The 15,412-nt window shown below is 35.9% G+C and overlaps 1 protein-coding gene across 12 annotated transcripts in view; it reads right to left on the reverse strand.

Moving 5' to 3' along the window:
- Positions 1-15,412, reverse strand: part of LOC143250677 (inositol-trisphosphate 3-kinase A-like) — a 59,376-nt gene that overhangs the window by 41,756 nt on the left and 2,208 nt on the right. For 7 of the 12 annotated variants that reach the window (XR_013028305.1, XR_013028298.1, XR_013028313.1 and 4 more), the window contains exons 2-4: positions 13,766-13,829; positions 12,558-12,619; positions 7,870-8,770 (exon numbers count right to left, since the gene is read on the reverse strand). Coding sequence is in view for 6 of the 12 variants with exons in the window: in XM_076501605.1 (XP_076357720.1) it covers positions 7,870-8,770; positions 12,558-12,598 (942 nt within the window). In the remaining 6 variants the exon portion in view is untranslated. Of the gene's footprint in view, positions 1-7,869; positions 8,775-12,557; positions 12,620-13,765; positions 13,830-15,412 lie in introns of all 12 variants that reach the window. The other 5 variants (XR_013028309.1, XR_013028308.1, XM_076501625.1 and 2 more) reach the window with 1 other exon arrangement.

Below are 15,412 nucleotides of genomic sequence, written 5' to 3' on the forward strand. Positions count from 1 at the left end.
ACACAGGTCAACAAATTTTTTCGAAATCTCAGTTGCATAAGATTTTTTTACTTATTCTTATTACCCTTTGTGACCTGCTAAATTCAAATATGAAAACGGTTCAGCTCTACATGCTCTAGTTTTAATGCAATTTTAAGTTTTTCATTCTAGCCGTTTGTGGTCAAATTAACACGTTTCCTGCGATGCCTATATTGGCAAACCGGCAACTGCTGCGATGCTCTTGTACATCTGTCAGCTTCAGTGCTGCATGAGCTATGATAACGTGAGGTTGTCGTTACACTTGTCTCTTGCCTGCAACTTAGTTAAAGGTAAGACAATAGTGGGACACCGGTGGGTCCCATCGCAGGAAACGTGTTAATTACTTACACGTTTATGTTATCAACAGAGATATTAAAATTGTTTAGATTTTGTTTCAGATCTGATCATGGCTACAAGGAGACGTCAATGTGAGAACAAGCCGGACGCTTTCTGTTATATTTGTGGATGCTTCACGCTTATTCATCAAAGGCGTAATATAACATCATTTCTGAGGCGTGCTTATAAAGCGTACTTTGGACTTGCTCTTGGTGACCAAGACAAGAAATGGGCCCCACATATTGTGTGTCATAACTGCGAGGAAATGCTGCGTGACTGGACAAAAGGGAAACGTAAGGGTTTACCTTTCGGAATTCCCATGACCTGGCGAGAACCGATGGACCACACAACTGACTGCTATTTTGTCTGGTCAATACAAAGGGCATTGGCAAGAAAAACAGACACAAAATCTCATATCCTAGTATCCCCTCAGCAATCCGACCTACTCTGCACTCTGATGAGCTCCCAATCCCAGTTTTAAAGGATTTCTTCCATCTGAAGATGTGGGTAGTGACCAAGAGCAAGAGACTGCTGATGAAACTCAAGAAATACTTTCAGAATCTGGCGATCCTTCTTATGAGACCCCACAGTCATTAACTCCTCAACAGTTTAGCCAGCCAGAGTTGAATGACCTTGTGCGTGATTTGGGTCTCTCCAAAAATGCAGCTGAAGTGTTAGCTTCCAGGATGCAAGAAAAGAATCAGCTGAGCCATACAACTAAAGTGTCATACTTCCAAAATCGGGAGCAGGCTTTTGTGCCATATTTTACAGAGGAGAATATGTTTGTTTATTGTCATAATATCTCAGGTCTTCTCCAGGAATTAGGGATGCCAGTATACCATCCAAATGACTGGCGATTATTTCTAGATTGTTCTAAGCAAAGTTTGAAGTGCGTTCTACTTCATAATGACAATGTCTATGCAGCTGTTCCAATTGGACACTCTGTGTATTTACGAGAGGAATATAATGTCATTAAGACTGTGACTGACCTACTAAAATACCACGAGCACAACTGGACAATTTGTGTGGACCTCAAAATGGTTACTTTCCTCCTTGGTCAACAAAGAGGATTTACAAAGTACCCCTGCTATCTTTGCATGTGGGACAGCCGAGCTCGAGAAAAGCACTGGAACCAGAAGGAGTGGCCCATACGTGAGACTCTGAAGGCAGGTATGCCAAATATTGTCAACGATCCAATTGTCTGTCATTTGAGGAAAAGATCATATTTCCTCCTCTCCATATCATGCTGGGCTTGATGAAACAGTTTGTGTAAAATATTTTCTCAACCCAAACGAGCCGTTTTGCATATAAAGTTTATGAAGGCGTTGAATACTGACGGTGAATGCTTCCAACACATATTTTCTGTGCTCCCTGGTTTGTCCTTCGAGAAGATCAAGACAGGTGTTTTGATGGACCACAGATTCGTGCACTTGTGCGTGATCAAGAATTTGCCAGAAAGATGAACGACAAGGAAAGGACTGCATGGCTTTCATTTGTGGCGGTGATGGCAAACTTTCTCGGTAATAAAAAAAGCTGACAACTATGAAACCCTTGTAACGAATATGTTGTCAGCTTTTCGCGACCTTGGATGTAACATGAGTGTCAAACTCCATTACCTGTACAGTCATCTTGATAGATTCCTGAGAACCCAGGAGCTATAAGTGACGAGCAAGGCGAGCGGTTCCATCAGGACCTCAAGACCATGGAAGAGCGTTACCAAGGGAGATGGGACAAACATATGATGGCAGATTACTGCTGGAGCATTAAACGAGAATGCCCTGAGACAGTCCACAAACGCAAGAGCTACAAGCGGAAATTCATGCCTGAGTAGACTGCAATTGAGCTTTTCCCTCCTCATAGTAGCAAATGTCTTATCTACTAATCAGTTTTATATAAATAAATTGAATTAATATAAATAACTTGAATACATTTATACTATCTTGCATTTTCTTTTTTTATTGCCCAGCTATATTAAAGAGTTTTTAACATATTTTATCACATATTTTTCATGATAGACTACGACGTCAATGTGATGATGACGAAATTTTGAGATTTTCAAATACCTTGATTGCAAAAAAAAGTAGAGCACTGAGGAAAAAACTAACGTCAGATCTGAAATCAGGGCAAGAAATTATGTAATACCAATTGTTTGATATAAATGCAACAAAAATTTTGTTGACCAGTGTAATCACTAATAACCGTTCAACCGTATGATTCTTTTGAAAACTTGAGCTAGAAATTATTAATCTAATTTGCTTGGTCTAACCAATGCTTATGTGTGCACATCCTTTCACTTTGTAGTTTTACTTTTCTGAATCAGTCGTCTTTAATCCGCATAACAAAAACTAAAGACGATAAACTTTTACTCTTAGGTGAAGCTATAGCAAAAAATGTTAGACCGATAGCTCACACGACTTTTTGCATAGGCATGCGCAGAAATTTTCATAAAATCTGAAAAATATTTGTTGAATAAATTTGCACACGTAGCTTATAAATACATCAAACGAAACTACTCATTGTAGGTAGAAAAGATATATCAGTTTACCAAATTTGAAGTAAATGCATAAGAGTTAAGTATGTTTTTCTATTAAATAAAATGTCCCTACTTCAGGTGCAAAGAAAAAAATTGAAGAAAACCAAAAGTGGAGGTGTTATGGATTGCTTTGAAATTTGGTATGTGAAGTAAGAGTCCAGTAGAGTACATCCACAGTTTAGATTACTGCAGTCCGAAATACAGAAGGTAGAAACTGCTAAATTAGAACTCCTGTTAATAACACACACAGTGTGTCCTGCAACAGTTTCTTTTGACTGCACGACACACTAGCACGTATCTTGATTCTTTTATATGTTTTTGAAAATTATTTGAAATGCTAGCGGCCTATAGTTCAAGTAAAATCATCGAGCGAAAAAAAAAACACCCAAACAGTTTGTGCTATATTTATGGAAAATATATTACAGTTTCAGGAATGTTTGTTTTGAATTTCGCACAAAGCTACACGAGGGTCATCTTTGCTAGCCGTCCCTAATTTAACAATGTACGACTAGAGGAAAAGCAGCAAGACATCACAACCCACCGTCAACTCTTGGGCTACTCTTTTACCAACGAATAGTGGGATTAACTATTCCATTATATAGCCCTCACGGCTGAAATGGCGAGCATGTTTGGTGTGGCGAGATTCGAACCCCAACCTGGCTGTGTTGGGCCTGTTTCACGAAGGAGACACATTACATAGATGGTAAAGGTACTTTAGTACCACTACTATGTAAAATTAGTGGCCACCAAAAACATTAAGCTCCACAAGTGTGTTGTACAGTTCTCACATTTGGCTTGACACAGTGGTTTAATAAGAGATGAAGTATACCGTTTACAGGTCCTATGATACAGCATAAGCCTAAAGATCATATAACCGACTGTTATTTTTGCATGACTAACGTTTCTTGATATTCAGACAAAACTAAACCATACACAAGTTTCCAAATACTGTATCTGCAATTAATCTAGAATCTCATGAGATGGTCTTCCAATACAATATCTACCAGCAAATTGGGAAACAGAAGATTTATCCTTCAAAGAAGAAAATGAATCATCATCTAGTTATTATATTCCTGTAGCACCTCATCATCTTCATCTGATCACACAAGAATAGCCAAATGATCTGATTTGTGGCTTATCTCTATCAAAGCAAGTTGAGGAATTTCTTGGTTCTCGTCTGCATCAATGAAATTTATTAAATCCAGTAACAAGAGTTTCAGTTTACTGAAGTCGACATGAAAGTGTTGCTTCTCACTACATGCAATATACTTTCTACTGTTTGTGCAAATGTTGATGCACTAACGGAAGAACTGGGTTCTAAACACTGTCAATATACAAGAATATTTTAAATAAATCTATCACAATTCGAAAACTACATGAGACCGGTAAGTTAACATGATTTTAGAATCAGTATCGTCAAATTACCCAGGAACAGTTGCATTTTATCTAGTAGCAGAGAGGAAATATTTTGTTGTCTGGTGTATAGTCACCACACGAACTCATTCTTTCAGTAAAACGACCAGTCCTACTATTCGTTGCTAAAGAGTAGCCTAACAGTTGGTAGTGGATGATGTTGATTAGCTGCCTTCTCTCTACTCTATTAATTCAAAATTAGGGACAGCTAACGCACACTCATTTTGAAGCTTTGCGCTAAATTCAACAGACAAAGAAACCAAATATTTTGTGAAACACAACGTTCACGCCTTTGACAATGAGAAAAGCTTTACCTAATACTGTAACGATATAGATTGCTTCTTACTGTTAGAAAGGAACGTTTGACGTCCAATATGGCAGCGTAGAATGAAATGGTATTTTTTCTGACGTCACAAGCAAAATATTCTATAATTATTTGATAATCTGTTAAACACCTGTAACACCATAAAATACAGAAAAAAAAAGACGTCCTGCCTATAAATTCAACGCACCTCACAGAGAAAAATGATTTTATTCCTTACAAGCAAGTTGCAAAACGAAATATCTAAAACTTTTGTTTTGTAAATCACGTGGGTTTTTTTTTATTTCACGATCCAGTTTTTAATAACCACTGACTAATAATAATGGCTTTTGGAAGCCTCTTAAATTATAGTTTATTTCCCTACATGCTTGTAGATATGATCTTTTGTTAACGAAATATCCTAACACGGTTTATTTCTATTCTCGGATACATTGATGGTTTAATTTTCGTATAAAGTATGGTTCTAAATCTGGAATAGCAACTGATTCATATTTTGTTCCTGTTATAGGAATGTCATGATTGTGTAACCCGTAACCTATTAAAATAAGAGCAACAATAATGGAAAGTTATTTAGATATTAAAATGTCAAACCTCCAAGGTAATATAAACCAAAACTTTGAAGGAAGAATAGCAGATATTATTTATATATTTACGTTACTTGTACGGAAATATAAATCTTATAATTCAATGAAATTATCTTAACAAATAATGTGGCCAATTTATTTTACCCAGCATCGTTTCTTATACTTATTCCTATTCTAAATTCACTCACTTCCAATGAGTTTACAGATAAAGATTTATTTTCCTTTGGACAAGAAATTTATAAAATTAATTCTACTGATCAATTAAATAATTTACTTGCTAGTTTCGACATTGAAGTTTAATTCACAAACATTCCACTCGAGGAAGCAATACAAAGAACTAAGAACTGTGCATAGAACTTGATTTGTTACACTGTATGTCTAAGTTTATTACAAAGAATCGGGAAAAAGGTTTGCCGCTTTTCTAGTTACCTAATATTTGTCCACTTTCCTTTCTCAACTAATCTGAAGGTCGTGGGTTCAAATCCCTGTCACACCAAACACGCCCTTTCAGCCGTGGGGGCGTTATAATGTGATGGTCAATCCCACTCTTCGTTGGCAAAAGAGTAGCCCAAGAGTTGGCGGTAGGTGGTGGTGACTAGTTGCCTTCCCTCTGGTCTTACACTACTAAATTAGGGACGGCTAGCGCAGATAGCCGTAGTGTAGCTTTGCGCGAAATTAAAAACAAACCTTTACCAACATCAAATTTAATGACATAAAACAGACGTAAACTACTGAAACTAATCTCATATAGTTAATCCATTGAACCTGCTCCAGGTACATGTTTCGTGACGTCAGATGAAGACCGCACAAACTATAATAATACAATGAGAATTATAGATAAAGGGGGAAGAGTAGAGGATAAGAGCGTTAAATGCTCCAGAAATACAGAGTACAATAACAAAATGAACGGATAAGTAGTTTTGAGTGCGGAGGTAATGACGTGGTACAGAGGCTGGCTTTCTTTATCCCCAATAACGAAATAGTGGCAAAACAAATGCATAAAGAAGTAACATAAGAGCTGATCTCCAATTTCTCCGCCACTTGAAATGTTCATGTGCGATTGCTACACTTACTAGTGTGCTTTCACAACCACAGTAACGAGAAAACACATAAAACCCCCTTTAAATCTCATCACAGATTAGAAAAAACGCATACAAAGATGTGTATTCAATACGCTCTTATTAACTTTACATAAACAACTTTTACATTTCAGTCGTAGTATGGTATACTACATAATGTAAGCAAATGGTCTGACGGAAACCTTATTAAACACTAAATAAACACCTTTTCCACTGCAGCCTGAATAAGGTGAATTTGATAAGCGAAATGTCTGACAACAATTTTATACAGTCCTTGCAAAAGTATAAACTGAAGCAAATAACACATTTTCATCTTATAATAGTGCACGGGTTTAATTATGCTTTTAATTTGTTATATAATTTCAGTCAATACTGATACAAACTAAATTTCTGAAATTTATATATTATTGTGTGTGCGCTAAAATTCTTGAAATATAGAATAATTTGTTGTCATAGTTACCAGTCTTGTTTGAAAGGCAGTGTCCTATCCACTCTTTCGGGGGATTCAGGATCGAATCCATTGATTGTTTTGGAATTAAGCACAAAGCTACGTAAAGGACTATATATGCTCTGCCTACCACGGGTATCAAAACCTGGTTTCTAGCGGTGTGAATCCGAAGACATGCCGCTGTACCATTGAGGGTCATTCTTCTCTAGACTTTCATGAGGACGACGGTATATAAATAACCGAAACATACGATATAAACTAATTAGCAATTAGTGTCTAGTAAAAATCAAATAATGAATAATTTGGTATATAATCGAATAGGCGCGATACCAGGACATCATGTGACATCTAATCGCTGCAACCTTATCGTTAACACAGAGAATGTTCGAAGTTCAATTATTAAAACTCAGTTACAAAGACAAACCTTGTGCATAAGCTAAACAAATCTAGAAAGTAACGCCATTACATTAATTACGCACATGAAGATTATAATGATTCATTTTTAATACTTTCACAAGGAACTTAAATGTAAATTCTTTATTGACATTTGACATTTTAGATGGTTTTATTTGGTTTGACACAGGAGCTAACCATACTTGAAACCAAGTAAGAATTAAAACTGTTCATCTGTCCCGAAAGTATGGCATATTCTTAAGGTATATCTAATTGGAAATGAATGGATTTCACAAGCATGTCCATTATTCAACCCAAATGTTTACAAACGGTATTCTTATCTTACATTTAAAAGAACAGTCCAACTTTTCCTGCTATTCTTGTTTTATTTAACACACAAAGAGATCTTGAGAGACAATTAAACCCATAGATATACAAATGTCTCAAAACTGTTTTGGCGCTATAACACCATTAGTGGTCATTTCTTAATAGAATAAAAAATGGTTAATCCTAACTTCAAAATCCAAAGTATAAATCCAAGGACAATTTCAAGAACCAAACTTAAAAGCACATACACTTATGTTTTATTTAATATTCAACGTGATACAGTAGAAGTATTATCATTTCTTTCTCTCTTTTTTTTCCTATCCTAATGTATTTGTAACGATTTTGAGATTTCAGTACAAATGGAAATAAAAACAACATTTACATTTTTCGTAATATCAACTATCAATATTTCTTACTTTGGAGTTACTGGCTACCGAAGATTCACTGACGTCACTTTGACAAGCATCATCGTCCCATGACACGGAAGAAAGACTAGACATAAACGAACACGAGCTGGAAGTAGACAACCGTCGACTCAAAGGTATATGTCCAGCTATGTCGTCTAGCGTGACCTGAAGACAATCCTGAGAAGGTTTCACGAACTCACCCACTTGAATATTTTGGTCAGTGAAATTACTATGGTCACTTATTATGACCGAGGGCATTGCAAGCACTGGACAAGAAACAGACTGAATAATTGTCAACGATCGTTTTCTGGGTATTGTCTCTTGAATCTTTTCCTCGTCCTCCGAAGTACTCTGGGTTTCAAAAGATGGAGTCAAACACGTTACATCTACGTTGCTCTGTACAATGGCTGAGTCAGCGCTACACGACCTGTGAGTACGCGATGTCATACCTGGGGAGAAGTTCTTAGAGGAAGAATAAAGTTGCATGCATTGCCTTAACTGTTCTGAAGCTCCATTTTCATCAAGTGGATAAGTGATGTTTCTAAGAACATCAGGAGACACCTCACTGTCCAAACTGGCATGCCCACTGTCAACACTACATCTCTGGTGGTAATGTTCAGCTATTTCAAAAGATCTGCTAAACACTGTGGTAACATCTTCAAGATCTGAGCCTCTTTTCTTTCCCGTAGCATGTTTCAGTGTTTCGCAAGCTTCTGGTAAAAAGCAACCACTATCTTCCCAGTCTTGGTCAGTTGATGTTTTCAGCAACTGATTCTGTGGTATAGATTCCCCATGTAAGTATTCGGTAGACGAGGAACGACCCCACGATGACAAACGACAAGGCAGTGAGTGATGGTTTAAGTTTTGAATTTGCAATCTCGACTCCGTATTTTCTTCCATTGATGAAGGTCTATCTGAATAAACGATAAATAATAAATGATCATTTCAATTTTGCAGTAACAGACTATTGTTGCTCTGTCCACCGCGGGGAATCGAAACCTGGATCTCAGCGTTGCAAGTCCATACACTTACCGCTGACCCACTGGGAGACTTCACATTATCATGTTTATAGGCGGATTTGTTTGCTGAAGCTTTACCATGATAAGCTTATAGTACTAGAGGCCATTCCACCATGTTTCTTTAACATCACAAACTGATTAATATTAACATGTGAACGTTCACACAAGTGTTTCGCCACCTGCTAGCGGTAAGTCTACGCTAAAATCAGGAGTTCGATTCCCCTTGGTGGGCTCAGCAGATAGCCCGTTGTAACTGTGCTATAAGAAAGAATAAAAACACACACACTAGGATTTCACACATTTAAATGCAAGCATAATCTATTCAATTTTTCTTCATCATACATCATTGAAAGTACTTTATTGAATAAATAATTATTTTATCTTAGCTTAAACAAATGTTTTGATTTCTATTCACCTCACACACGAAATGTATGATTTTTAGGCAAAATTAAAGACTGACTTTCAGCCAGTCATTATCAACTGTCAGATTCAATATAAAAATCTGGGTGAATAATCTTATTACACTTAGAAGAGTAAATATCAATACACACACAAAGCTACTAATAGTCACACCTTCATCATTATCGTATCAAGAGAAGTTGATAAAGTGTCCTATACCACAAACAATTTACCCTTAGAGATTTTTGTAAGAGAAAAACCTCGTTTCTCTCAACTCTTAAGATCGTTAGTACGAAAATGAAAGTATTGTATCGTAATTGGTGCTATATACGGCAGATATGATACATTCTATTTTCTACCCTTTTTAACTTAAAGAGCTGTAATGTTAATTAAGACAATATAAGACGTACCTATGTAGTTCTCAAACAGCTCGTGTACCACTATTCGGTTTGATGTACAAATACAGGCCCGCTTCTAAACAAATTAATAAACCTAATAGCAAATATTTACATTTATAAACCCATACCCATTCATGAGAAGGGTGTCTTTTGTGTGTATTTGTTGTTTTTATTATTATTTTTGTTCTTTTTTGGTACACGTAATGAACGCGTAGTATAATTTTTATCAATTTCAAGAAAACACAACACTAATGAGTTTTGTTTGTGTTTTGAATTTCGCGCAAAGTCACACGAGGGCTATCTGCGCTAGCTGTTCATAATTTAGCAGCGTAAAACTAGATGGAAGGCAGCTAGTCATCACCACCCACCGCCAACTCTTGGGCTACTCTTTTACCGACAAATATTGAGATTGACCGTCACATATTAACCCCCCCCCAACGGCTGAAAGGGTGAGTATGTTTGGTGTGACGGGGATTCGAACCTGCAACCCTCAGAGTAGGAGTGGAGCGCCTTAACCTTAACCATCTGGCCATGCCGGGCCACACCAGTAAAAGTCTATGGAGTCTAAGGGCTATTCTAAATGTATGCATCTACGCGTGAAACTCAAAATATATTTTTTACGTTAATTTTTCGGGTGCCACTGACATTAGGTGGACGTGCCACCATTAGTACTAGTATATATCATTGTACAGCATCTAACATCGTATTAATATATTTTATCAGTCAGATTGTTCGGTGTGCGATTTCAAAATATTATAACGATTTTGTGTTATCACCGCAATTTAATTCTTTAACGGTTTCTGAAGGATTGTAAAAACCAAACTAATTTGAAAAATCATAAAAGAAATCTCTCCGCGCATGCGTATCACTACGCTGTATTTTCAAACACAAATATAACGAAACTTTCACAAAATTTAAATTTTAAATTCCATACATTTCCTACGCTACGAGCAAGTAACCAGGAAAGAAACGACCCGGCACGGCTAAGCAGTTGGGCGCTCGACTCGTGATTTGAGGGTCGCGGTTTCGTATCCCCTTCACACCAAACGTGCTCGCCCTTTCAGCCGTGGGTGCGTTATAATATGACGGTCAATTCAACTACTCGCTGGTAAAACAGTAGACCAAGTGTTGGCGATGGGTAGTGATGACTAGCTGCCTTCCTTCTAGTCTTGCACTGCTAAATTAGGGACGGTTAGCGCAAATAGCTCTCGTGTGGCTTTGCGCGAAATTCAAAAACAAACAAACCATAAATAACGCATTTTCTGATGGATATACATTTTTTCATTAGATATTTCAATACAGATGGGACAAACCAAAATTAATGTTAAAGTAATAATTAGATATATTTGCGCCATTCTTTATCTGCGTCTTATATTGACGCCAGAGCTGCTAAGCTCTCTCTCTCTATGGCTATTTGGGTATTAATGTTTGTCTACTCAGGAAGGTCAGGTTTCTTTAACCTCTTCCTCATTCCTTCAGATTTATTATTATTATTTGTGGTTTTTTTGTTTTTTTTTCAACTGTCAAGCGTATTTACATATGTTACACGAGGGCCTGAGTAACCCGCACTTACTCAGGCCCCTTTCAGGGCAATGTCCATGCACGATCTATACATACACCCGGTGCAAGTAAATCATTTCTCTTATAGTTCCATAAATTATTTGCACTTTCATTAGTTAGATATTAACTAGAAAACGTTCACATAAAAAAAAACCCTTTCAATGTTTTGTAATTAATCTCTAAACTGATGTTAAGTTTAATTAATAGGTGGCCTTTTATTATTATTATTTATTTATTTTTATTTAGAAAATATATATTTACTGTGAACAGGTGCTCAGGTCTATCATCATCATATAAGCAACACCTGTCAAGTTCGCTCACAAGTTCATTTTTTCTCCAATTTTTGTCAAAATAATTTATTGTGCTATGTAGGAGTCTATCTGCTATTGTTTTGATATGTGCGTACTTGTGCATAAATTCGGAAGATGTTGTTCTAGGTACTTTATAAGTTGTTGTGAGCTGCTTAGCTATTTATTACCGTCCCTAATTTTGAACTACTTGGCTAGAGGTGAGTCACCCAATCAGAGCACTCTACCATCTACCACCCACGTTTATGAACTGTTAAACACTCATAATTCACCAACACCTTAAAATGCGGGAAATGTTTTGTGGTATAGCACGGAGTCGAACCCGTTTTGATAGCTACAAAATTCAGGTCTATACCACTATAGAATCAAACTGCGCCCAACCGACATTTTAATAATAATGTTTGTAAAGAACAAATTTTTTTCTAGCGCCACGATGAAATAATTTATAAAGAATCGTAAAAAAAGGCACTTGCGAATAGCTAACTATTCTTCAAAAGTTTATTTGTTTGTTTAATCTCACGCAAAACTACTCGAAGACAACCAGTACTAGCTGTCTTTTATTTTAATGTGACAAACCAAGAGGAAGGTAATTAATCAACAACATCCCTCACCAGCTGTTGGGCTACTCTTTGCTAACGAACAGTGCGATTGAGCGTGATATTATAATGTCACCATGATTGGAATGGCGAACATGTTGAGCGACAGGTTTCGATCTCGAGACAAGCAGTCTGCGAGTCAAGCGCCTTAATTACCACGCCCACAGAAATAGTCTACTCTTCGGAATCACTCGAGTTTCTGAGTCGTTTGATATTTACTTTTGTAGAGAATAAGGAAACTGCACATATTACCTGATACAAATTCAAAGTTGTCAAAATAATCTAACAATCATCACTTACATTATTATTAGTGTAACATCATACAAAATACATCTTATTTTCAACTAAAATCTCATAACCTATAAACATGCTCTTAGATTCCTCTATACTACCGTTACTATACCAACAGTAACTTACGTTGATCCAGTTCTTTCTATACAGACTTTACGGTGGCGCATGGACGTAACTATGTTTTCACTCTGTAAAAATTAAACAATATATTATAATTGGTGTTTTGGCACGCATTTTAAAGTGGATGCCTGTATTACAAATGTAATAATAATAAAAAAAGTGAGTTATAAAAATGTTACATGTGATGATCCCACGTTAATATATCATTATGGGCGTAACTTCCGGAGTTGTTTCAAACTACACACTTGTAAAGTAAACAACAGGATCTACGATTTACGTAGCAGATACACGAGTCTTAAAACTATCCGCCGAGGTCGTTTCGATCGATACACATGAACACTATAAATAGTTTAATGGCACGCATCTTACATTTTAACTTAATGGTATGTTGTAATGTCTATTAAAAATTAAGGCAGGTTTTGAATCACTAACACATACGAGTATATTAAGTAATTAACAGACTAAAATTCCAAATGTATAGGATTCTCTGTTCTTTACAATCTGAGATCTATCAATGATACGGATCTCTCTATTCTTTACAATCTGAGGCCTAACAATGTGTAGAATTCTCACTGTCCTTTATAATCTGAGGCCTAACAGTGCTAAATAGTTACAGGGTTAAGAAAGAAACACTCGTTATTATAGTATTCCATATGAGACAAGTTGACTAGTTGTTTTCTACTAGTGTTCTCACCAAACGGATTTAAAATAATGGGAGGACAGATTATTCCGATCCACTATCTCAAGCAGTGGAAGAGGGAAAACAACCTATTAAACACACATCTACAGGGTGTCTCGTAAGTCCATACCCATCCATATATCTTATGTATCCAGTGTATCTGTGTGCTGTCCCTCATTCTCGCTGCATAATATTATGCGACGTACTTGTCACAATACGCTCTTCAAGTGTAAATGGGCTTATATCGGCCATATTTCTCTGAAAAAAAAAAAAGAAACAAATTTATAATACACGTGTGACTGAAAATAACATAAGGATAGGTAGGGACTTACGGGCCACCCTGTGGATTAACTTCAAAAAATTCTCTGATTATAATTACCGTACTTTAGACTAGCAATGAGAATTATGAGGAAAAAACTAACCTAAGTAAACAAGCTTCTCTTTATAAAGAACTGTTAAAATTTATATTTCATTTAATATTTCTTTCATTTTCTTAATGTTTAGAAATTGACAAAAATAACAAAAAATAACTTACATTTGAGGATTAGTGAAATGAAGCATTTCTTCTGCATATGTCATACCACGAATAGTACACATATCTGCAAGTAATAAGGAGCTTTAAAAACTCGCATTATACGATAATACTGTCCATGTTCTAGAACAGTATTTTTCGCTGTTTTCTATTCATATACACAGAAATATCGATCTGTTCACAACCGCTAGTTTATTGCACATAAAATTTACTAGCTAGCGCCCTACAGCGGCATTCTTCAAGCAAACAACGTAATAATATCAGGGGTGGGGTCAAGTCATGGTGGGTAGACTGGTCACCTACTTACCGCCTGTGCCTTCACCTGAATGTATTTCGTAAATTTTCGTTACCGAAACAGTTGTGCTATATATTAAAAACTGACCTTATTTTATCATGTAAGGTAGAACAGATTAATGGTGTTAGTATAATGATAGCTCCCAAAAGAGCTGTTAGAATGGTGCTTGTTATATCAATACATGTCGACGATAGGTACAGTGGCTTTATGAGAAGGATGGAATTTCTTTAGCTGGGGAATCAGAATTATACTATGTAAAATTAAAACAATTCAAGACAACTGTATTGACTGATGTTTATGTGAGAATTTTGTGAGAAGCTGCAACTGGCGGTTTCGTCGCTGAAATATCAGGGGGAACGAGCCCCTCACATACTCCTTTATATCACGTCTTTGAATAGGTATTAAAAGAAACTTTTATAGTTCAACGATTCTGTGGCACGTTTAAACTTAAAAGAGAGGCATCAATGGAAGTCATTTGGTCACAGTTAATTACCAGTATGAAAAACAGCAGTATAAAAAACGTTTTTTATTAAAGAGTTTAAAATGTAGAAGTTTAAAAAAATTGCAAACAACTTGAGAGCTTATTCTTTTATTGCAATTAATCTACAAGGGCAAAATTTAAAAGTTCAGATGTATGGTCTTGTTTGTAAGATTCTCTAACTCCAAATGGCAGTGGTGGAATAATAGTTACAACTCTTTCTACCAAGTAAATGTGATCATTTTATCTTTTCCACAATCCAGTTTGATGTGTTATGTGGTATATGAAAAACCATAAACAGCTGAATAAATGTTTATGAAAAATATGTTTTTGGTACCCAACTTACAAATCTAAAAACTTTGTAGGGATTGTACTTCTAATTTGCTCCTTTAGCCTATTAAAAAAACCAAAACAGCCAAGAAAACTGAAAAGTTATTGAATTATAACTCCCATTTTCCAGTCCCTCATGATAAACTGATTTCTATGCTGTTACTTAAATGTATTTGCATGTACAATAAAGCTGAAAGCATAACTGTTACTAGTAATATATTATTACAACAAATAATATTGTATAGTTGTAACCTAAATCTCAAGCATATGAAATAACTCCTCTGCCCTTCCCCCACAAAAGGTTATACCCCTACAACATACAGTTTTGCTAATACACACTAATATTGAAGGATCAATTTAAAAGTAGGTTTTATTTTTACAGAAACTATGAATATTAAAAGTCAATAAAAAGTTTACATTAATTTAGACATTCATTTCTGTGCAATGAAGTTTGTTTCTAAAATCTTTATAAAAGACAAGATCCTTCAATAGTGTTTAATATATTCAATACAACAAGTACAACTAACTTTTCATCTTAAGTATTTCT

This window comes from Tachypleus tridentatus, chromosome 1 (assembly GCF_004210375.1).
Source record: "Tachypleus tridentatus isolate NWPU-2018 chromosome 1, ASM421037v1, whole genome shotgun sequence".
Taxonomy (NCBI): domain Eukaryota; kingdom Metazoa; phylum Arthropoda; class Merostomata; order Xiphosura; family Limulidae; genus Tachypleus; species Tachypleus tridentatus.